At 38.4% G+C, this 26,106-nt stretch overlaps 1 protein-coding gene across 1 annotated transcript in view; it reads right to left on the bottom strand.

Moving 5' to 3' along the window:
* The window catches only part of LOC150087929 (uncharacterized), a 347,547-nt gene that overhangs the window by 301,165 nt on the left and 20,276 nt on the right, over positions 1–26,106 (bottom strand). Inside the window, exons 2-5 of the mRNA XM_090369967.1 lie at positions 21,797–21,914; positions 21,342–21,394; positions 14,769–14,841; positions 1,989–2,145 (exon numbers count right to left, since the gene is read on the bottom strand). Of these exons, the coding sequence (XP_090226093.1) occupies positions 1,989–2,145; positions 14,769–14,841; positions 21,342–21,394; positions 21,797–21,914 (401 nt within the window). The remainder of the gene's footprint in view (positions 1–1,988; positions 2,146–14,768; positions 14,842–21,341; positions 21,395–21,796; positions 21,915–26,106) is intronic.

The following is a 26,106-nucleotide window of genomic DNA, read 5'->3' as shown; positions in this document are numbered from 1 at the left end:
CAGTAACTCCTTCAACTCACACCACTCAAAAACTCCTCGAATAGGCAACGCTTCCCCAGTGGGGGAAGACAGTTGTTACCTATTCTCCAAAACTCCGGACATCATCAGGCTCCCCTGGTGCCGTTTCAGGACTATTTGGCCCTTCTTCGGTGGGTGGGTAGGTACCCTAGTAATGCAACGATGATAAAACAGTTATGATGTATAACTCCACAATATGAGAGGGTACCTACCCACCCACCGAAGAAGGGCCAAATAGCCCTGAAACGGCACCAGGGAGAACATGATGATGTCCGGAGTTTCCAAGATTAGGTAACAACAGTGTTCCCCACTGGGGAAGCGTTGCCTATACGAGGAGTTTTTGAGTGGTGTGAGTTGAAGGAGTTACTGTCCCTTTCATTGTTCTACACCGTTTATTTTCCTCTTCCACTCCTACTATTACTTACCCTCTACTTTTTTGCTTTTCTAAGTCTAATAGGGACAAGTAGAGTTATTATCCCACACATATACAAAATAGTCCTGAAACGGTGCCGTCTGTGTGGTGGTATCCGCTGAGAATAAGTAACAACAGTCTTCTCCTTTGGTGAAGCGTTACTTATTAGAAGTAGTGCAATATCATGGCAACTCGTTGTGAAGGTATTCACAATATGAGATATAACTTAAACGATGTCGCCTTTTCATATTTTTCCTAATTTAGAGTTTAGCTGCGTACTAATATGATGCGTTTGCACTAACTTGTACGTTGTCTAAATCTCTCGCAGCCTGAGGCTAAAGCCCTTAACGTATTTCAGAAACTTGTATTTCAAATGATTGTACAAAGTATTCTATTGTATGAAGGGGAAACCTGTACTTTGAACAGGTGAGGGGAAAACAAATTGCTCTCCACAGAAACGGATTTTTGGAGACGCTCAGCAAGAACTTCTAGAAGAGACAGAAAACGGAATGAAGACATAAGAGAGAAAATGGAAGTGAAAAATAATATATTTTGTTACTATCGAAGAAAAGCATTTAACATGGTATGGACATGTGAAACGGATGCAAGAAACCAGATATCCAAAGTCTTTTCCTGGAATGGATACCTCTAGGAATAAGGAGAAGAGGAAGACCTAGGAGGACATGGATGGATGCAGTACGGGAATGTATGACAGCCCCAGGTTTAACTTGAACCGCACTTTGTGGCGGGATAAAATTGCTATCAAAAAATAACTTGCAGGCTGAGGAAACCCATCGTAAATGGAAATACTCCTCTTGAAGAAGAAGAAAAGCTAAAAATTCTAATATAGTTGGGGAAAGACGTTACATGGTGATTTTCCATAGAATTATACTTTTAGTAATGGCCACTCATACCACGTGAATATAATGATAGTTTATTCAGTTAGTAACTAAATTCCTATACATCAAGGTGATGTTTCGGGACCCTTGCCGGTACCCATCATCAAACCACATATTGGCTGGTATACTTGCAGAGTGTGTCAATCCAAAATGCACAGTAAGGATCGGGACACTCGGAAAGTAGGGCGCTGACAACAGCAATATGTATATGATTCGATGGATGGGTACCGGCAAGGTTCCCGAAACGTCACCTGAATGTATAGGAATTTAGTTATTAACTGAATAAACTGTCTTAATATTCACGTTGCATAAGAGTCTAAATAATTAAATTTAAAATAATTGAATTTAAAAAATCTAAATAATTGAATTTAAAAACTTAAATCCAAATATATTCATTTATTCACTTTAAACCAAGAGAACATTACGGAATTCTAGGGAGGGAAATTAAGTTTAATAAACAATACATAGAAACTATATTAAATAAAGAATTGAAATCGTAATCGGTCAAAAATAATTAATAATTAACAAAATAAAATTAAAAAATTAATACAAAATGAAAACATTAAAGCAATATAAAATTTATTTTCACGCAAATAAATAAGTCAATGTATGTAACCTCTCCCTACGAATGATAATGATATAAAGCTGATTATATTTACTTAATATTATCACCCCCTGCACATGATATTCTTGATTTGTCCACATTCTCTGCGCGAATCAAAGACGTTGTTGATCCCGATTCTCTCTGAGCCTCTTTAAACCGGGAGATATTAAATAGCAGACTTAGTATAACCTTCACATCACCATTTCTGACATCTGGAAAGAAAACAAGAACTTCTGAGCAGGATTATAGATACGTCTTAAAAGTAATATCAAATCAATAAAAAGTCTCTATATATATATATATATATATATACTGTATATATATATATATATATATATATATACAGTATTTTATTTTTTATTTTATTAAATATTAAAAAATCTAAACATATACAGTATACATATTTCGGCATATACCAAATTTTATTTATTGTTCAGTTTGTGTCTCCTACTTTCATATCTAATTATTTCATCCATAAATGAAATTCAAAATGCATAACTGCATAAATAAAATTTGTAATTTATTTTGATTAATAATGTCCTGGAGTACCCGAGGCGTAAACGTCAGAGTGGATGAATACATGTTTGAGTTGACCGGGGCGTGTGCCTACGAGATCGCCAAATATGGTGATTATATTCTTCTTAAAATGGCTAATTGTGAACTTCTCTGACCTATGCGATTGTGCCGGAATATAAAGAAAAACGAGAAATTGCAAATACCCCTATAATTATGACCACAATAATTTCGACTAAAAGTCTTTACATCTGACATTTGTAAACACCCCCGTAAACACAATTGGTAGGATCGCCATCCTCCCCACACCGCGCGTAAAAGACCTGAGTTCGATCTCATCGATGACGTGAGGAATTTTTATGGGCCTTTTTCACAACGTGGCTGAGTTAGTCCGTCTCAGGCGAGGGTAGAATGGTTTTTCTTCCGAAAGCTCGTTTTTTTCGTCTAGCAAACAGAAACTCGACCTCAGAACACATTAAATTTACAAACAATAAACACGGAGCAATATGGTCTAAGTCCCTCTGCTCCTAAAAACCAACTACAACAACAATATTTGTATACATTATCTGTGAAGCTGTATCCGTTATAACCATATATTTCTGCAATACCTATCTAAGGTACTCAACGTCCCCTCCCCAAAACAAAGAGTTTGAAAGCTTGAAAACGTTTTCGTAAAAAAGTTTGTTTCATTTGGTGCTAACTTCCTTTTTTCCTTAGTAGGTTATAATGTACAGGTGCAAAAAATTTCCACCCGACAAATACGTGTATTCAAAACATTTGGATCGAGAGCTCATGCGATTTTAGGCATTTTATCTAGTCCTCCCGCCCCCACCCACCCCGCAGCGAAAAAAAGTTGGACGCCCTGCACTTAAGTATTTCTAATAAAGGTGGAAGGACATCGCAGCTACTGTTTCACATATTTCTTGGCCATTTTGAGCTCCAGTGGCTTTTTCATTCGTTGGGAATTTATGCACCCTGTAGCAGACTAGAAAGACGGGGCCAGTCGATCGATGGAAATTCTCCCGAGAAGCAAGGCAAAAGCTTACTTTTGTTGCGAAGATAGAAAATGAGCTTTCCTGTTGGTAACATGTGAAAGGTAGTTGAGACCCAAAACTTTCATTTTGGCTTACTGCATAAAAACCCTCAGTCTCGTATAGTCATATAAAGACAGAGAAGTTTTCATCCTATTTCATTAATATCCACCATAATGGCAAACATAATATATTTGATTTTATGGGAAATGTTTGTTTCTGGGCCAAAGGAAATGTGAACACGCCAGTTACACTTAAAATTTATCCCGCTAGAATCGTTTCCATTAATTGGTTTCCCGCTAAAGGTTTGGAGTGAAAATATCCCCTCTGTCCACAGGTATTATGTTGGCCCCGAATTCCGACAGTAGGTCATTACATTTGGCCATATTACTACTTTAGGCTTTACAGAGGTAGCATAGTGACCCATAACACTATACACGGTCAATAGCTCAGACAATAAAATGGAATCATTGAACAAAGTGATGCAATAAAGATAAAGAAACTTAGCGATAGACAATAGAAAATGTCTTAGGTGGACAGGATAAAGAATAAAATATTTAATCATACAAACGAATAAGAACTGGTTACAATGGTTCCGTGACGTGACTTGATATGGAATCAAATTAAGACTAACCTTGATCCTGAGAGAAGAAGGCAACATGCGTGGGTATACTTTCAATTTTATTCTTTCTGTCACGGATCCATTGTGAGGTAAACAAGGCACATAGTTGTAGGTCGAGAATATCTGATTAAATATACGGCTTACATACTTGATGAAAATTGTTACCTGACGACATACCGTATATGAGCTTACAGAATTTCAAGCGAAACGACCCCCACTAGAAAACCGGAAATAAAAATAAAAAAATTCCGATTTCGTTTCGTACTTACTAATTATAAAATATATCAATAAATACAAACAAGTGAGCGATTACCTTAAAAAGTAAAAGGGTGAAATAATTCTAGGGAATTTCTCTTTCTTTATTTAATTCTATCATATTGGACTATTAAAAATGGCTTTAATTATTCTGATATCATACTTTTTTATGTAATGAGATGGAAAGCGGGAAGAAGAAATTTTTGCCGTTAATAAGAAATATGCAGATGAAAAATAAATAAATAAAATACGAGAGAAATACAAATATGTTCTGATATGTTCTAATGGAAAAAAAAATTGGAGTGGGTTGTGTACGGTAACACAACCGCAATCGTTTAAGGCGTGAATCAGTCTTTGTGTTATTAGAGGAAGGGTAAGATGTAAATGAATAAAGTCTTGGTGGTTATAAGCGAAGTAACATTTTATTTATCAAAGGCCGATGATAGGAGAAGTAAGATATATATCCCATAGTATTTACATCGATGTTTCTTACAAAGGTTAAAGCTATACAAGTGTTGCCCAGAGTAGTGGGCGATGTAGAAATGTACTTCAAGTTGAACTTTTATTTCCAATAATACACGTTTTTTACATTTCTGTTCATATTTCCTTTGCAATTTTTTCGACATTATGAAAATTTTCTTCAACCTCAGCACACTTATCGGCTTATAAATTTATTATTGCTAAATAATATTGTAGATCCTGTTATTCTCTACAAATCAACATCAATTTCAACGTCCTATCTCTTCGCAATCCAAAGTTACACTGCCCAAACGCCGCGAGGCGTCGCCATTTTCAGTGTTCACGCGCAAGCCGCACCCTTCCCCCCTCACAACTGCACACCCCCACTACCCAACATTTTAGATACGGACATAAGCCCTCTATCCAACAAAATTTAGATCATTAGATTATCATTTATAGTTTACGAGATATAAGCGCGACAAATCTTGACATTCTTTTGGTCGCTAGAGTTTTCGTAGAGACCCCCCCTATACCCGACAGAATTTAAAGACGTATTCACGTCAAAAAAGAAGAAAGGGAAAGATTCAGAGTAATTCTTTTCTCTCCTACCAAAGCCAATTAATTATACACTAGTGTTCAAAGAAAGTGCATCACCTGGGAATTTCACATTTCTAACCCTTTTTCGCAATGGTATGTTACATTAATGACTAGCATCACAAATAGAAATATAAACAAAAGATATTTATTAATAGTTAAGGCAAAGCTAAGTAATAATAAATAAATTTTCTGTTTATACTACGGCACGACAACCAAGTCAGTAGAGTTTACAATAAATCGTCAATACAAATATTTATCGTATTTAGTAGTCACGGGCTTGAACCCCGGCCTACTCAAGGAATGCGTGCTAAGCACTCTCGCTCCTTGCCAGGTGTTATCAAAATATTTCAAAATGAGAATTTGCAACTTTTGTACAACAGTTTTGGTAAACACGACAATTATGGCTAAATGTTATCAGAAGCCCTCAATTTGCTTCACTTTATCATTTTAAATGGAAAACAAATTGAAAAGTTCACCAGGTGCAAACTAATATTTAGTTGAACCGCCTCTGGCCCTGATGACAGCAGCCCACCGTCAAGGCAGTGACAAGATCAATTTCTGAAGATAATCAACTGATAGTTTGTGGTTCCAAACACGAATTATGAAGTTCACGAAGGGTCTTTGGTTTCTTTCTGGCAACTGCAGATTCCAAACGATGCCAACAGTTCTCTATAGCAGTCGGGTCCAGGCTGTTTCCTGGCCAGCTAAGAGTTGTAATGGACAGTTCTTCCAAACATTTTTTCACCTGTAACAAATGTAAGCACAGTACTGCCGAACTTCTAATGCAGAAATGAAGCTAAAGTAACTACAGAAGTGGCTCCTTACACTTTTTGCCCTATTAAAAAGAGCAGAGACTTCCTGAAAGATGCAGTTACTTGGCAGGTTGAAATGGTTGGCAGCAATTTGTCTTCCAATACAGCCAGGTATCCACTGGCATTTAGTGAACCTTTTATAAACTGCAGGTGACCTACTCCGCGATACCAAATGCACTCCCATATCATTTGGTTGGTAGGGAATTTCACTGTAGACACCATACAGTCTGGATGGTATTCTTCACCACGTCTACGGCGAATCGTTTGTCTCTCATCAGAACCATGCAGGTTGAATTTCTTCTCATCCGAGAAAATAACTGACTTCCACTGCTCGGGGATTCATTTGACATGCTCCTTACAGCAAATTAATCGGGCCTTTTTCATTTTTTTGTGTGAGGAGGGGCTTCACACTTCTTAGGACGACGGGCTACGTCAATTTTTGAAGAGGCGTCTTCTGACTGTTACTGCACTTGCTACCACTCCTGTATGTTCTTCCAATTCTCTTTTCAGCTCAGACGAAGAAGCTTTACGGTTTTAAGGCATAAGCGCTTCAAAACGCGGTCCTGTTTTGGAGTAGACTCGTTTGCGTCCGGTAACTTTTTTTCCTATCAGCAGAACCAGTATTCTTGAGTTTGGAGAGAAATCTACTCACTGTCGTCTGATTAAAAGACGCTCTATAAGGAATATGACGGGAAGAACATCCTTCCTCGCGTAAAGCAACAATAGCACTCTTTCTTCGTGGCGTAACTCGCCATCCTACCACAAGCAAAGAATGACTGCAAGTCTTGCAGAGCGTGCTTATATAGCTGAAAGTAACAGCTGATGCAATATGACGTCACCACCTACGCGTGTCAATCTTATCTGATGCAATCTGTAAGAAATATTGCCATATACTTACGTTATTCGGACGACAATTACAATTTTAGGGGGTGATGCACTTTCTTTGAACACCAGTGTATGCATATCTAAAAGTATTGTGTGGTTTACTTTGATTGTAATTTCTATGAAACAACAGGAATCCTTTCTAGAAGTAATATTCTTCTAATTTGGTAAAGCACAACTGTCTAAATATATATCGTTGTATAAATGAAAGACAGCCAGTGTATTTGTTAAACATTCAACTGGACTCTTGTACTTTGATTTTTTGCCAAGGTAATTAAGGCTTCGCGGCATCAGTGTAGTAGTAGTAGTGGCACGATGCAAGAAAGTAAGTGTATGAGCTTATGCAGCATCAGCCAAAACGTCGACCGGGCTAACCGGGTGGGTAAAGTGCCTACCTGGCAACCCAAAGGTCTCGGGTTTGATTCCGGCCTCGGGCTTGGATATCACGATCGTGCCGTACTATCCGGTTGAAACTCACGGCCACGATACACGAAGGAAGCAGGAAAAAACTGGTTCCTTCGTGTGTTGATCACATCATACGATAAACAAAAAAAAATTACAAAACAATTCCCTTTAAATGTTTGTTCATTTCCTCCTTAAATAAATTTAACCTATCAGCTTCTACAACGACAGATGGAAGTTTGTTGCAGCAATTAACCACCTACTGGCTAAAGGCAAATTTCCGCATATCTATTCTACATCTGTCTTATCTCAATTTGAATTTATGCCCTCTCAGGTGATTATTCTAAGTAAGAGGAAGAATCCCATCAGAATTCAGCGTGCTCAACCCATTCAAGGCCTTATACACCTCAATCAGATCACCTCGCAGGTGCCTAGTCTCCAGCCGCTGCAATTTGCAGAATTAAGCCTCTCGTGGTAAGAGGATCCCTTCATTCCCCTCACCAATCTTGTTGCCCTTCTCTGTACACGCTCAAGCAAATCTACATCGTTCCTAAAATGAGGCCTGCAGACCTGTACTCAAGGCGTGGCTTGACCATTGCCTTATACAGAGGAACAACCACTTCCTCTTCCCTGCTAGCAAAATTCCTGTATATCATTGACAAACCCCATGACCTGCCCTGGCAGCCTGTCTGCATTGCTCAGAAAACTTCATATCTGACTGCACAATTACGCCCAGGTCTTTTTCATTTTCTACCACCTTAAGTGTAGTACCACACAGTTGGTACGTTTGTCCAGGGTTACTTCTACCCACATGCAGTATTTGCATTTGTCAATGTTAAACTTCAGTTTCCACTTCTCAGCCCATCTGCCCAAATTTTCTAGTGTCATTACTGTCGTTAACTTTTCTAGTGTCACACTGCCATTACTGTCGTTAACAACCCTACCAACTTTTGTATCATCTGCAAACTTCGACAATAAGTCTGATATACCTTCATCGTTATCATTGATAAATATACAAATCAGCAGTGGACCCAATACTAAATCCTGTGGGACTCCACTAATAACATTAGTCTACGAAGAGCAGCACCCATTGATTACCACCCTCTGTCTTCTCCCACTCAATCATCCTTTTATCCATTGTAGCAACTTACCCTTAATACCATTCTGCTCCAATTTGTACAGTAGTCTTCCATGCGGAACAGCGTCAAAAGCTTTCCTGAAATCCAAGTATATGATATTAAAATTATTTTTTGCATCCAGTTCCTTTGTAACCACATCATAATAGCCAATCAAATTTGTCAGACAAGACTTTCCCTTAACAAACTCATGCTGTGTCTGAATTATTGCTGCAGTCTTGTCTAGATGATCCTGCAATGCATCTTTAACCAGTGACTCCATTATTTTACCAGGAACATAAGTTAAACTAACTGGTCTGTAATTACTCGTGTCACCCTTCGATCCCCCTTTGTGAATTGGGGATACATTTGCACATCTCCAGTCCGTGGGGACTTCCCCTGAGTCCAAGGATGCTCTCATAATTATGGCTATGGGTTTGCTTAGTTGTTTTGCCGCCTCCTTTAATATAACTGGACAGATCCCATCCACCACAGGTGCCTTTCTTATGTTTAACTTCAACAATTTCTCCGCCACTTTGCTCTCAGTTATTACAAAATCATTAAGCACCCTGTTACAAGTTGATAACCTTCTGGAATTTTCAAACCTTAATAGTTCCTCATGTGTGAATGTAGATGCAAAATACTCACTCAGTTTGTTGGCTATCTGAGCAGGATCATCAACAGTCGAACCATCGATATCAAGTTGACCAATCAGATTCATTCCCTTCCTTTTAGAGTTTATTAGTAAATTAATAAGAGGAGTTTACCTCAATATAGTACGTGGAACACTTCCGTATGAAACCCTCCGGAAATTAAAATCCGGACAGGAATGAATTTTCATTCCTGTGATCACGACAGTCGGTCGAAAACCATTGTCAGCTTCAGGAAGGAAAATCGTTTGAATATTTTCGTTAGATTCTTTTAATTGCGTTAATTTGAATTTTAATTGTTTTGAATTGATTTTGAATTGTGTTAAATTGATTATTTAATTATTTATATTTTACTTTAATTATTTATATTTTACTTTAATGTACCGGTAAGTTGTCGATTTTTTCGTTTTTTCCGTTTTAATTTCCGGAGGGTTTCATACGGAAGTGTTCCACGTACTATATTGAGGTAAACTCCTCTTATTAATTTACTAATATTATTATCAACGTAGATCATATTGAATATTACAGCTCTGATTCATACTATGTAATTTTAGAGTTTATATAAGTAAAGAAATCCTTGCTGTTTTTCTTAGCATCCTTTACCAAGTGTGTTCTGCATCCGAACTTTCTGGAGGAAAACCCCATGCCACTCTCGGTGGAGACCGAATAACTCGGTCATGGTGTGTAAAAAAAAGCCCACAAAAGTTCCGCCCGTCAAGATGGGGCTCGGACCCATGCTTTTTTTTTTTCCATGGTGCTAGGAGAGCGATTGTAATCACTGTGCTAGCTATAAGAGCATCAAGTCGATATTAAGATCATTAGATATTCAGTTATTATTCAAGAGATTTTTGTTTTCCTTTTCTTCTGTCCTCGCGGAGCACAGTGGTTACAATCATCGTCCTGCTGATAGCTTGTGGAAAAGGTTCGAGTTCGAATCCCATCAATGACACGTAACTTCTGAGAGCATTTTCACTCTGTGGGTGAGTTAATCGGTTTCGGAAGGGTACAGTAAGGTTTTTTTTTTTTTTTTTTTTTTTCTCCCGGATATTCTGGTTTTTCTCCCAGAAAAAGAAATAAATAGACGAGTAATGCCAGCACATTGTCGGCTGGATGGTCGTATCATCGAATCCCCTTTTCCAATAGGTCCCAAACCTGCTCAACTGGATTGAGATCGGCTGTGTTGGTGCCATGGGAAGCCAGAGAACTTATTGTCATATTTCTGAAACCAGTTAGCAGCCTGCCGGGTCTTGTGGGGGATTGTCGTCTACGCGAGTAGCAAAGTGGTATCGTTACCGTCCTATCTACACAGGGTGGAAAAAGCTCGCGTTCGAATCCGTCGATGACATGAACTATTATGGGCTCTTTTCACTCCATGGCTGGGTTAGTCGGTCTCAGCCATAGATAGCAAAGGTTTTTCTCCGAAAAAACTGGGGCTTTTCTCCGAAAAAACTGGGGCTTTTCGACCAGAGAACACACGCAATTTACAGACTCAATTCTCATGGATAGTTGAAAGTTTTTCAAATTATTATTATATTAGGGCCACCCGCAATTTCGTACATATGTTCGTTTTATGTAATGTGTCTGTAAATTGCATGTGTTCTCTGGTCGATTTGCCTGTTTTGCTGGACGAAAAACCCCAGTTTCTGGAGGGAAAAACCTTGCTATCTACGCCCGAGACGGACTAATTCAGCCACGGAGTGAAAAAAGCTCATTAAAGTTCCTGGCGCCATTGATGGGATTCGAACCCAGGCCTTTCCACCCGGTGTGAGGAGAACGGTGACGATACCACTGTGGCACGCAGACTGGGTAGTTGAAAGTTGATTTCAACTACCCATGTGTGTTGTGTCTGTAACTTGATTTGTGTCAGACACTAACATAATAGTTTAGTGTCTCGTTGATAGCCGGAGTTATCTAGATACGTAGTCATCATGAAGAGGTGGGTGTATTTGTTCAGCGACGATAGAAAGGAAGGCGTTCCCATCGAGCCGTTGATTAACGGTAATCAGAGGACTTAGGGCAAACCACGAAAACTGTCCCCAAACCATAACGCCACCGCCCTCAGCCTGCTGAACATGAACAGTGCCTCCAGCCGGCATGGCCTCATATTGTTTTCTCCAAATGCGGATACACCCATCAGCATGATAGAGTTGGAAGTGCGATTCACCAGACCAGGTGAAAGACTTCCACATGTCGGATGTCCAATGTGGGTGCTAACGTGCCCATGCAAGACTGCCATAGCCTATACGAGCTAATGTCCGGCGCATAGTCTATGTGGACAGTAAAAGGGCAAATGTGAATAAATGCTGCGCTTTATCTTCCTTGCTGCATCCCTGAATATATGTTTATATTAAAAATAAATAATTTAAAATGCCCTGTGTACCCGTATAACAATAGGTGTGTGACTAAAATATGTCGTCTAAAATATGTGACTAAAATATTGAAAATTTTTCAATATTTTTCTCAATTTTTTTCAGAAAAATATTTAAAGCCAGCAGGAATAGAGCATATTTAAATTATGATGTCATTTTTATAGGAATCAGAGATTTTGTGTTGCTGTGTATCGCTGGATATGTTATTTGAAATTATCAAAACAAGAAACATGAAATGAATCACTTTATGGAAAATCCCTAATACAAGTATAAGCTGTTTTATAAAAAAAGTTGTAAAGTTCGTTTAATTATTTAATTTACTTATTTATTATTACTATTTTTATTACAAATTCGTTACTCTAAATAATTTAAAAAGCGAATTATTTATTTATTTATTGTGTTAATAAATAAATTATTTACATCGAAAGAGCGACAAATTAGAAAAATTTTTATTCATTTTGTTGGTCTCGGTGTTTGGTTATGAGGATTTCTTTCTCTCCCCCAGAAAAATCGATAGTACAGATCCAACAGAATGTATACAGCCGACAGAGGGGCAAAAAAAAAAAAAAAAAAAAAAAGAAAGGACAAAAGAGCGCAATCACATGTATGTGTGTGTACATACGCGAGTGCATTTGATATACGAGACAGCCGTGGGCGGCAACAAACTAGGAAATTCATCAAACAAAAGACAGAGAAATACTTGCCATCTTCTAGGAGCAACAAACTCAACTGCTAGAATAATCCATTTAAAGTTGACAGATGTATCTGGCCACTAAATTTCATAGACATAAATTCGAAAACACACAGACAACGAACACAGAGGCACACACTTGAAAGTTTGAAAGATTAATTCAAAATCAGTTCTGTAAAATTATTAATTATTTTAATAACCTTACATCGTGAGCATGGCAGCGATACATATTTGGATGACCGAGGAAATTTATTTTATAATAAGATATTAAAGTAAACGATCTGCCAAAGGCTTTGTTTCTGTACGTAGTCAAAAAAAAAAAAAAAAAAAAGAAAAGAAAAGAAAAGCAAACTAAGTTTCATACAAAATACACCACGAGTTGTCTCCATCTTACACTACAAATAAACAGCATCGCTACCTACGGAGAAGTACGTTGCTATTTATTCGTAGTAAGCATTACCGAGATGGCCCTTTTAGGTATTGTCACTTCATTATGGGTAACCAGGCACCTTCAGCGCAGGACCTGATAACTCAGAGTTGTTACTTTCCCCTACTATGAGAGATACGAAAAGGTGTGAATATTCAAACTCAAGCAAGCTTAGAGATAAAACTTTCAGGCAAATTTTATATTTTAACAATTTATAACTTTAAATGTAACTGACTTTATAGCAAACAGTTGTTATTATCTGGTACCCCATTATTTTGACAGTCATTAAATGTGCATCACGTTGCCACAAGTGTACTCCCAGCATTTTTTTTTTTTTTTTTTTGGCGCTTTATATTTGTAGTAACAGAGATATTACCTAGTACGAAGTTTAATGCCCTCTGGCAGAAACGACGAAACCTCTCTGGGAAAAACCCTGAAAGTAGCCTCTGGCCTGTCTTGTCAGGAATATTTTGTCATTCTTCTTTAAAGCAGCTCATGGAAGTTACACGGTCATTGTAATTTAACTTGCAGCTGATGGTAAAAACATCTTTCGGTAGCTCAATGAAGATGAAATCGAGATTCTTTCCTGTCATTGAAAAATTTAACATTTTTCAATAACAGGAAAGTAGCTGGACCTACATGGTCCGAATTGCTTTTAACAAATAGCTCTTTTAAGATGTTTTTAATCTGGCGAAGGAACTGCCATCCTGCTGGAAGAAATAAGGGAAAGATCTGTAGGGCTCGTTGATATGTGAAAGTACTACATTGTTCGAAATGTTAAGCTATTTAGAACTTTAAGCCTGCCTTGAGAAGATGGAGGAAGAAATCAAAACCTTATCAAAGGCAGAATCATAACGTTCAGAAGCCAAATTTGAGGCCAAATTCACGTGCGTCCACCTGACCGACCGGAACAATGTGAATCGCGATTTATCACTCCATTGTAATCTGTACTGTATGTAATCTGTACGTAGAGTGTTTACTCTACGTACAGATTACATTCCTTCCTTCGCTTTAGTCACTTACTTTACTACTTTGCTTCCTGCTATGATTAAAGGTCTGTATGGAGTTTTCTAGGAAATATTTTAGTGGAGACCACACTTTCAGTTCATTAAATTCGGCGACCTTCTCGTTCTTCTACTTCTTTCTGCACTATTTTTATTATTTATTTATTGTTTTTCGTTTTGATCATTGTAAATGAAGCTTTGGGCAACGTTCCCAACTTTTCCACATGTAATAAGCGCACAGGATGGGCGCGATGTACTGCACCGACCATCTTTAATAACCCATACTTTTGTAAAGTCAGTAAGCTACCATAGACCTACCATTTAACATTGCAACCTGGTCGAGTAGAACGTTACATACAATTGCATATATAACCCAATCCACCTTAGGACCAATAATCCGAATAAGCTCTAGCTTGTATAACGACCTCCCATCTGGGAAAGTCTAAGTACGTATGCTGTGAAAACTGTTCCTTTCATCTGTAACCACTAATATGACCACCTCATTTAGCAATTAGTGATTTTCAAGATTTTCAAGATTTTCCTTTGATAAAGCTGTGTTTTCATCCATTTAGGCTATTATACTTCTCAAACTGCTCCTGAAATGTGCCCTTTGACTATAGACTTTACCACTACTAGATGCTCTAGCGACGTGTAGCACCTACCGTGACCTACACACTCGTCGGACATCAATCTCGTCCAGAATCTGTGAGTTCATTTGTAACAAATCCGCGATAGGCCACAGCAACGCATAAGACCTATTTAAAGACCATTTGTTGTCATATCAGCTAAAGCTCCACAGATACGTTCTCTAATATTTTTGTAGAGCAGTTTATTTGCGTTGTTGGGCTGAAGATACGGAAGATTAAAATTTATTTATAAGGAATTTTAAATAAATACATTATTACATTATATGAATATTCCAATAAATACAAAGTATTGGAATATTTCGTTATACAGTAAATATTTTAACTACCAAAGAGCTATAGCAATGATCTTAAAATGTTACCTTTTGCGCATATTCCTTCAACGTCGACTCCTAATTTAGCCAAGAATTTCAGGCATGTACTAATGTTGTCAGTCTAGATGAAGAGTAAAAAATCAGAAGCCACAGTCACTTTCAAGAAGTTAATAAAAGGAGAAAAATCTATTGTTAAAATAGCATAGCATATATGTATAAGTACATACACACATATACGAACTTAGGAGAGAGAGAGAGAGAGAGAGAGAGAGAGAGAGAGAGAGAGAGAGAGAGAGAGAGAGAGAGATTCATCTTTCACTTGTACAATGATGGTTGATGGTGGGCTATTACTAAAAGCAAGTTCAAAATACAAACTCCAAGTTCTCGAAGAAACGCTAATTCTATGAGTAAAGGTCGATTAATAACTACATAAAAATAAACTGCATGATTGATAGTTAATCAAAGTCAAGAAGGAATTTTGGCAGTCAACAATTTTGATTGAAAACATTGGTATAAAAAGATTGGAACAGCTGCGAGTAAAACCGCTTCGTGAGGTATAGCTTTGTTCATAACAGAGGCTATGGTTAGTCTTTCACTGATCAATCACTTGATGGATTAATTCTCCCTAATCAGCAGTCGTGGCATTTGCGTTTGCTTTACGCTAAAGCTGGTGAGATAAAGTGTGATATAACAGCAACTGGCCAAGGACTCTAATTCATCATGTACGGGAATGTGAATGAAGGCCTCGTTTCCACTTATGGATGATGCGGCGGAGAACTTTGACTCGAAGAGCAGACAGTTTTATTATTGCTTGCAGCCAGAAGAAGCCAGGTTAACAGTTTGAGCTTTATCCTAACATCTTGTTAAACTTATATAATAAATGCTTACTTCAAGGTACCTTTCCTGGGATCTGGAAAGTTGGTTTGATCAAGCTGTTAGTTAAGCCGGGTAAAAAATCAAATGACCCAAGAAGGTATAGACCAATTTCGTTATTGGATAATCTTTTTGGCAAAGTTTTTGAAAGATTGTTATTTTTAAGACTGAACCAAGTCATGGATAAAAGTGGTTTGACCCTGCCTTATCAGTATGGTTTCAAGAGAGGGCATTCTACGGAGGATACCATTAATGATCTCATAAATTTCACCAACCAGGCAGAGGATAAGTATGTGTTAGCCATCTTTATAGATTTTACTGGAGCTTTTGACATGGTGTGGCATGAGAGTATTCTGTCTGCATTAAGGGGTATGCAATGTCCAGACTTATTGTATAGAACGATACAGAGTTATTTGTATGGTAGGATATTATACTGAAAGCTAAGCATCTACAGTTTAATAGGAATCTTTCGAGCGGGTGTCCTCAGGGGTCTGTATTAGGCCCACTTTTTTGGAACTCATACCTAGATATTTCACCTAGTATCTGAGGTGAAATATCTAGGTATAAGAATTGATGATAGATTATCGTTTTTTCCACATTTAAATTACTTACAAGAAAAAGACTATGTATATAAAGTGCTTAGCATCATAATATACAGCCATTTCTGAATAAACAGAAAATTTTTAAGGTGGCATCGTTTTAGGTTATATCTCATATTGTGAATGCCTTCACAACGAGTTGCCATGATATTGCACTACTTCGAATAAGTAACGCTTCACCTAAGGAGAAGACTAGTGTTGCTTATTCTCAGATAGGTACCACCACCCAGACAGCACTGTTTCAGGGCTATTTGGCCCTTCGTCAGTGAGTGGGTAGGTACCCAAGTGATGCAATGATGGCAAAAACATGTTTTTGCCATCATTGCATCACTTGGGTACCTACCCACTCACTGACGAAGGGCCAAATAGCCCTGAAACAGTGCTGTCTGGGTGGTGGTACCTATCTGAGAATAAGCAACACTAGTCTTCTCCTTAGGTGAAGCGTTACTTATTCGAAGTAGTGCAATATCATGGCAACTCGTTGTGAAGGCATTCACAATATGAGATATAACCTAAAACGATGCCACCTTAAAAATTTTCTGTTTATTCAGAAATGGCTGTGTATTATGATGCTAAGCACTTTATATACATAGTCTAAATTTGTTCGCAGCTTGAGGCTCTAGCCCTAAATGCGCCTTAGTCTAATTACAAGAAAAAGTTAAAAAATTTAGTGCAGAAATAATTTGATTAACTAGGTCAGATTGGGGGTTGAAAAGGAGAGTTTTAAATTTATACTACGAGGCAGTCTTCTTACCCATAGTTGCGTACGGAGCATCAGCATGATACTTCAGAGTTACTAACGTTAAATTTAACCAGAAATTATTACCGATTCAGCGCTCAATGCTTTATGTTATTTCTAGTTTGTGCAGAACAGTCTCAACGAATGCTATGCAGGTTTCGGCCGGGCATTTGCCTCTAGACTTGTACATTGTGTATCGGGCCCTTTGTTATTACTTAAAAAAAGGCACAGTTGTTTCTTTCATGAATATTACATCTGATGTCACTATAGAGATAGCTAAAGCTAAGAAAAATGTTCTAACACAGTTGATTGGTATGTGGCAACAGAGATGGGATCTTAGTGTAACTGGGGAGGTGACTAGATTGTTCATTCCAACAGTTACATTTATTTTTGATAGCAACAACAAATGGTTTTTTCCTTCTATGGTAATATCGTTTATCTTAACTGGCCATGGGTCATTAAATTTTAAACTACATTACTTTGGTCTAGTCAGCTCTCCTTTATGTACTTGCGGTCAACCTGAGACTTGGAGTCATTTATTATATGATTGTAGATTGTATGTTGAACTTAGAGAAAAGCTAAAAGTGAAGATTGGTAGTTTAGTTAGAGGCTGTGAAAGTTTTTTTTTTTTTTGGTAGTTGTTGGAGCATAGGCTTCTGTGGCCATAATGCACCTGAAAGCGGGATTACTGGCATCCACCGGTATAGCACTACTTCTGGTGGGTGCGGGATTTTTGTGCATGAGGCACTGCTAAAATAGTAGACCAGGCCCAGTGCCAAGTGACTATGGGCGGCCATTATGGAGCAGCTGTGCAGGTGCCAGCTGCTCCCTGGTGGTGAAGAGACCTGCCATATAGGTCTGTTTTGCTGAGGTACTGCACAAATTCAGTTTATCAGGTGGAGATAGACGGAAGTCTAGGTGCCACCTTAGACAATAATAATAATAAAGTAATAGTTTGAAAAATACTATGCACAATGTTCAGAAAGATCTTGACTTAGCCAAGGCAAATAGGAATTTGGAGAAGTTGATGAAATACACACCAACTGTTTCCCTTGGTTTGTCTCCATGCGATGGAACACAAGAGTATGCTAGATCAAGGGGATTTTTACCTGGATCGTGCGAGGGAACCTGTAGATTTAACTGAGAAAATATCTTTTAAAACATGTAGTGAGCTTTCTTTCTGCCTGCGCAAGGACCTGGAGGAATTTCTTTTTCAGGAGAAAAAAGGTGTTGGTATGAGGATTGTAAATGAGTTACTTTCAAGTTGGCGCACACTTGAAAGTGCTCTACATGATGTTGGCATTGAAAATGACCGACTAAAGGAGAAGGTCACTTCTATGGCTTAGAGAGGGTACTAGATATGAATGAGAAACAACTGAAAGAGATCCAGATCAAGGAAGACTGGCTTACTAACTATCAAACTATTACAAGTTGACGCACGCACTTACCGATTACAGGTTTCTACACCACACATTCGGATTATTAGAAGTCATTTGTTACTGCATGGTAGGATTTTCATTGGCTTCATGTCGTATAAGTTCAATGACTTTCATTTAGTTACTTTGTGCTACAATTGTCAGGGATTTGGTCAAAGAGCAAGAACATGTTATCGCACAGAACCTGTTTGCAGTCACTGTGCAGGTATAGGACACTCCTACACATTCTGTATTCATCAGCGAGAATAACCGATCTGTTCCAATTGTAAGGCAAAAAATCGAGCTGCAAATCATTCTGTAAGGAGTAAACAGTGTCCAGAATATTTGAATGCACTAAAGTTGGTCAAAGAAAGAGCACGGAAATTTGATAACGTTAATGGCAGATATTGATAATCACTTAATTCTTAATCAGTACAATGCAAAATCGAATGGTAACCTACGTATACTACAGATTAATGTTCAGAGATCAAAATCGGTGGCTGATAAAATTAGACTAGTGTGCAGCAGAGAGAATATTGATATAGCCTGCATATAGGAACCATACTTAATGAAAGGTGGGCCTACAGGATATCCACTTTCAGCACGTGTACTCTGTGCAGATGAACCATACTTAAGAGCTGGAATTGTAGTGTTTAATAAAGACATAGTTATTACTGTTATAAATTCGTTGTGCTCTTCACAGATGGTGTGCATAGGGGTAGAGTCAGATCTTGCGTTAATCTATCTATGTTGTATGTATTGTCATCACTCAACAGACATTAATTTCTACATCAGGTACATGGAACTGGTTCAAAATCTCTTGAGTAGTAATTCAGTAATATTTGCGATGGATTCTAACGCAAGATCCGCATCGTGGTTTGATAGAATTACAAATGATCGTGGTGGTCAACTAGATAAATTCTTGGCTTGTTGTGGATTTTTTATACAAAATCTACCATGTTCAGATAGTACTTTCTTCACTGTTAATGGAGAATCAAATATTGACTTGACAATCTGTAACGTAAGGGCAGCTGGTATCGTGGACGATTGGCGATTAAGAGCAGACTGGGTCTGCTCTGATCATCGGGCCATTGTATTTTCTGTCAGGGACATAACAAAACTAGCTCCGTTTCAGGAACAGTTACGACGATTTGCTATCGAAAATGCAAAGTGGAACAGGTTTGACGAATATATTCATATCCGACTTGGGAATCTGGGTATTTGGACATTCAGTCAGATGTCTGGAGAGAATGCAGTGGAGTTACTTCAGCGCTCTCTCTTTGAGGCTTCCAGCACATCTATGAAGCAAAAGAACTGTAATAGGATTCCAGTTAAATGGTGGTCTGGTGAGTTAAACCAACTTCGGAAGCAGGTTCATAAAGCGCGGTAAAGATACCAAAGAAGTAAGCGTAACAATGGGGAGGAGGAAGTTAATGTACTTAAAGTAGAGTGTCATTCATGGTAGCAGAATACCATAATAATAATATCTTTGGAGAGGAGTGAGATATTTTTAGACAAGTAGCAGAAGGCAATTTCATTTTGGCAGCAATAGAATGAGGAGAAATACGGTGCTGAGACATGGGCGATTACAAGGGCCCAGGAGAAAAAGATGGAAGTGGCGGAGATGAGGATGCTAAGATGGATGTGTGGTGTGACGAGGAAGGACAGGATAAGAAATGACTACATCAGAGATACGGTTAAGGTGGGGCTTCTGAGTAAAAAAAATGCAGGAATCTAGGTTGAGGTGGCTTGGACATGTGGAACGAAGAAGTGAGGAGTATATGGGGAAGAGGTGCGAAAAGTTGGAGGTGATAGGGAAGAGGAAGAGGGGGAGACCTAAGCTGAGATGGAAGGACAAGGTGGCAGAGGATTTAAAAGAGAGAGGATGGAGGAGAGAGGAAGCCCAGGATAGGAAGGAATGGAGGAAAAGAATTAAGGACGGAAATGCTGACCCCATATAAACGTGGGAAGAAGGCGAAGATAAAGAAGAAGAAGAAGAAGAAGAATGAGGAGAAATACAAAATTTATTAGTGTGGTGGGTAAGATGGGTTCTTCCCAAGAGGAGCGTGCGTTGGTTTTGGGACATTTATTTCGCATATATATAATTTTTGTAATGCTAAGAGGCATTCAGTAATAAATATGGAAACAGGCGTATACCATATAAGTCTGAGTGTGTAGTTCAATGTTATAATCACCATCCTTCCCACACCGACTAGAAAAAGGTCCGACTTCGAATCCTATCGAAGATAGGATTCGAAGTCGGACCTTTTTTCGAGAGGATTTTTCCCTCGAAAAATCGGGTTTTTCGTCCAGTAAAACAGGAAAATTCATTAGAGAACGTAATACACATGGGCAGTTGGGATAGCTCCTGGGTGATCCTAATATGAGAGGTTTTTTTGTTTTTATTTGTACCAAATAAAACAACCATTCGTCGCGTTGCACATCGTTTTCCCAAAAAGTTGGAATGAATAACTGTAAATTCCTGCAGAGAGTTGAAGAAGTGCTGCACATCGAGCCACGAACAAGTTGACGCACGCACTTACCGATTACAGGTTTCTACACCACACATTCGGATTATTATTATTATTATCTGTCAGGTGGTGGTGCACTTAAGAATAAGGTTTGGCTTAAGCAATTCTCATATTCTGGATGAACCGCAGCAAAACACTGAGAACGGCATTCGCTCCATTGATGAACCTAGAACTGCATCAAACATATTCCAAAGAATAAATACTTCTACACAAGCAAGCTGAGCACTTCCAACATCTTCCGTAACGTTTTAATTAAATCTCGTATTCGTTTTTAATAAAATTTTGTTGTACTGCAAACTGGGTTGTATTTTAACTGGATAACTCTGTATAAGAGCTTCGTTAACCTCTTTCTTAAGATTTAAAAAAAATAATTTTTAAAAACATCAATATGCACGATGAATAGAACACCATCTTTGTTACGTTCGAATATAATTAGAGAAAAAGAGAACTATTGAAATACCTACCATTTGAGATGTGCATTTAGGTCTGCGTACTATATCTGCTACTTTAGAATTCACTGTAAAAATAACTTTAGTTAATATTTCAAGTAATATAAATTATTTTATAATTGAACAAAATATTTTCAACAGCAACAACTCTCAAATTGCATAATATAATTACGCGAAGACTAATCTGATAACTATAATTATACGTTTGATTTTCTGGTGATCCGAAATAGAGAGTGTGAGAGGGGAGTCACTGAAGAAGAAATAGGAAGAAATAGGTTATTACTGATGAAAACACAACAGAAGAATCGTGCGACACTAAGGAGGTAGAAGTTGATTAGTCAGACAAAAGTTGGGATCAATAACCTAATATGAGCCAGTCTATATTAACGTAACTTCATGCACTGTTCAAAAACTTAAATCAAATTTTCAAGTGTTAAAGAAGACAGAAACACTAAAATTATAGTACTTACTAACAGCTTCAATAATATCTGCTAGCAGAACACCATCACTGATATCGTTTTGCAAGTTTTCAACCAATCTTGTGAATCGTTTTCTGGTTAGATAATGATTAGCCCACTCGGTGTATATCTTGAAAAAAAAAAAAATAAATAATAAATATTGATATTTCAGTCATTTTCATCATTGTTTTTAACGGAAAAGTAAGAATGGTTTTCCTTGTTATAAAAAGATTTTAATACTTCGTTTAAGTAAAATTAAATTCCCAGTTAATATCATGACACTGAAAGAAACTGAGACTACAAGTGAATGATATACAATCGTCATTAAAGCAATAAAGAAATAAGATAAGAGAACATAAAGAATAAAGATATGAAGACTGCTGAATTTTGCGCCATTATCCCTATAGGAAAGAGCTAGTCCAATTACAGAAGCTGAACATCTTTGTTTCGCTTTCACTCGCTACTCTCAGGGATGTCAACTGGATCAAGATCAGAACTGTACGCTTATCGGTGCAGATTGGTTTGTTCATTATTTATAATAAGCGCCGAGGTAGCTAAGATAACGATGTATCAGTATTTTGTTGTCGGTTGTCTGTTAGCTTTAGTTAATATTTAAATTAATATACATTATTTTATAATTGAGCAATTTTTCAACAGCAACAACTCTCAAACTGGTGGGATGAAAAACCATTTCTTGGGATTAGAAAATATAGAAAAGAATTAGAAAACACGCAACCAAGGCCGAATTTAGATATAAGCTAAAACAAGTTACAGCTTAAGGCCTCACATTACAAGGGGCCTCGATCCATCTTTAAAAAAATCCTTTTTTTATACAGGGTGTTTCAGTTAAACGTTTCAGAACTTCTAAGAGGGGTAGGGTACATCCTGACAACTCGAAATCATATAGCAATGTGGGGTCCGAAATGCTTTCCTGAAGCGGTGTTGTACACAGAAGCACCATAAAGAAAAGAGACCGTAAGTGAGAAATCGTTTTAATAATACATGAAAAGAAGCAAAAGGTACATGGATTAAAGTAAGTGTTCGAAGTTTCTTCCACGGGCTAAATGCACGCCTCACATCTCCGACGCATGGACATCCGAACATTCTGGAATACTCCAGGCGAATTTCGAATTTCTTCGGCAGCTACTGCGATTCTTGCAACCAGCTCCTCAGCATTGTCAACAGGGGTGTCATAAACTAGCGATTTCATATGACCCCAGAAATAAAAATCAAGACATGATAGGTCGGGTGACCGAGCAGGCCAACGCACGGGACCGCCACGTCCGATCCACTGTTGACCAAATGTGACATCCAGGTAGTTACGAACATCTCCGCTATAATGGGCAGGGGCTCCATCGTGTTGGAACCACATTGTCTGTTGCGTCGATGCAGAAATCTGTTCATCTCTCAAAAGTTGTGGCAATACTTGCTGCAGAAAGATCAAGTAGATAGGTCCGGTTAGACGACACGGTAACAGGTAAGGTCCGATGAGGTGATCTCCCATAATACCGGCCCATACATTGACCGAAAATCGAATCTGTGCTGCACGACGTCGTATTGCATGCGAGTTCTCGACCGCCCAGATATGGTCGTTATGCGTGTTGAAAATTCCTTCCCTTGTGAAGGATGCCTCATCGGAAAACAACACTTCAGCAGGAAAAAGGGGATTTGTAGCACATTTTCGAAGGTACCACTGTGCGAAAGCAATACGAGGTGCATAATCCTCCGGTTGCTGTGTCTGGACACGCTGCACGTGAAACGGATGCATGTCTTGTTCTCGGAGAATCCTCCAGACGCTGCAATGGGAAACCCCGACTGCGTTTGCTAGACTTCGTGTACTCGTTCTTGGATTCCCCTGTACATGCTGCAGCACATTCTGTTCGACGGCTGGAGTCCGTACTGTTCTTACCCTGTCCCTGTCAGCTCTTTCAAATGAACCTCTCTCAGCTAACCTCTGGTGCAGTCTTGCAAAGAAATTATGACTGGGAATACGCCTCGTCGGATATCGTTCCGCGTACAAACGCTGTGCGGCTGGCCCACTACAATTTGCAGCCCCGTACGCCAAATGCATATCGGCTAACTCTGCGTTCGTGTAATCATCCATCCTACTAACTTGGCGTTCATGTTCAAGAAATTCGAAATTCGCCTGGAGTATTCCAGAATGTTCGGATGTCCATGCGTCGGAGATGTGAGGCGTGCAATGTAGCCCGTGGAAGAAACTTCGAACACTTACTTTAATCCATGTACCTTTTGCTTCTTTTCATGAAATAATAAAACGATTTCTCACTTACGGTCTCTTTTCTTTATGGTGCTTCTGTGTACAACACCGCTTCAGGAAAGCATTTCCGACCCCACATTGCTATATGATTTCGAGTTGTCAGGATGTACCCTACCCCTCTTAGAAGTTCTGAAACGTTTAACTGAAACACCCTGTATAGTCACAGGTGAACCGTAAACATCATACAAAATGATGATACTTTTTTGTTATGATTTTGACCATCTGTTAATCGCTAACCAGTTGCTACTTCAAGCGGCTCGCTTGCCGACAACGATAACAGTAAACAAAGAACGAGAACGTGGTGCGGCCTTTTGGGTTCAGATGCGCCGGTAGGTGCATCGGCTGCGCTGATACCATACATACGTGTGTGGTGTAATAAGTATACCGAAATCGAGTTACCTGCAAATACGAGTATCAGTGTTGTCAACTGGAAGGAAATTTATATCTTAAGATGGATAAACGGAAACTGTTTCCATAGTATCAGGCCCTTCCCTTCCGCTATTTGGTGGAGGGGAAAGGGCCTCATACATGTTACAGCTTAGGGCTACAACAAGTTTAAATCCGACCCTCGCATGTTGACTTGAACACGGTATGAAAAAAGCTCACAGAAGTTCTTCCCATTCTGATGGGGTTCAAGGCAAGTAATTTCCATGTGAATATTTCCATCACTCGACTTGGAAAGTGACCTACCTGGCTTGCTACCAACGACCATAATCTTAACAAGATATCCCTACAATCAGGCGCTAAGAGAAGGTGAAACTTGTACACGCACACAGGCGTCTGACTGCGTGGAGGTTTCTGCGCCTCACAGTTCGAATAGTGAAGGTTTTGCGATTTACTTGGTTTCAATATCAATATGCTTAGGTCATAGTGGTCACACGGCTGATTATACAAAAGAGTCTTTTGTATAATCAGCCGAAATAGCGGTTTTTTTTTTAGGTCCTTGCACTGAAATCTCAGGAAATTAGGTGGCAGGACCTGCCAGAGTAAATAACTATAATAGTGGTGTACCTGCTCTGCCTCCACGGGACGGAGTGTGGCAACGTTGGGTTCCATTAGGGGCGGGACACAACGGCTAAATGACCAGATGAACAACGGTACACGACACTACACAAATACAAAATCCATATACTTTTAAACCTCTGGCATTAACAGTGTTCTGTTTCACACCCGCAATGTTTAGCACGCGGAGATGGGAGGAACCCCTGGTGCCACTTGACACTAAAGACACTCTACACTCTATACAAAAGAGTCGAGAACCAAAGTAAATTTTTTTATTTTGAATGTGTCGGAACGGTTTCTTAATGTGGATTCTCGATATAACTGAATTTATTGGTGCAGTGCCGACAATTGTTATCGGCAGGTCGCAAATTTGGTAAAAGTTACTGCAAGGTTGAACGTTACAATATTTGGCAAGAATAAATTAATTCTAGGATGAATTGGATGACTGAGAGTGAGAAGGGCGATTAAACGTTTTTAATATAAATTTATAAATCAAAGAAATTAGTTTTAGGCGTGAATAAACAGAGACCAAATCGTTAATATTTATAGAGTACAGTAGCTGTTGTTGTCTTATTTTTATTTTAATGTACTTACTAAAATTAGATAATTTTTGTTGTTTCTTCTTTACTTCTCTTTTTTTATCTAAGCTTTATTACAACGGTAAGTATTTTCTAATTTTTAAATTATAAAAGTCGGCCCTGGTGATGGGTAGCATAGTTGGTAAAATCACCATCCTCCCCATGCCATGTAAAAAGACCTGAGTTCAAACCCCGTCAATGACGGGAGGAATTTTTGTGGGCATTTTTCACCACGTGGCTGAGTTAGTCGGACTCAGGTGTTTTTCTATCGGAAATTCGGTTTTTTCATCTAGCAAACAGCAAATCGACCAGAGAACACATAATTTACAGACGTATATAGGCGTAATATGGTCTAAGTCGCTGATGCGCCTAAAACTCTACACAAGGAAGTAATTTTATTACTCATTTGCTTATTATTACTATTACAAAATTTAATAGTAAAGTGTTTAATAGTAAATTTAAGA

The sequence above is a fragment of the Mastigoproctus giganteus genome, chromosome 3, assembly GCF_048544385.1.
Source record: "Mastigoproctus giganteus isolate SK-2022 chromosome 3, ASM4854438v1, whole genome shotgun sequence".
In the NCBI taxonomy this organism is placed as follows: Eukaryota; Metazoa; Arthropoda; class Arachnida; order Uropygi; family Thelyphonidae; genus Mastigoproctus; species Mastigoproctus giganteus.
The sequence above is the reverse complement of the archived record's forward strand: the minus strand, read 5'-3'. Positions and strand labels throughout refer to the sequence as shown.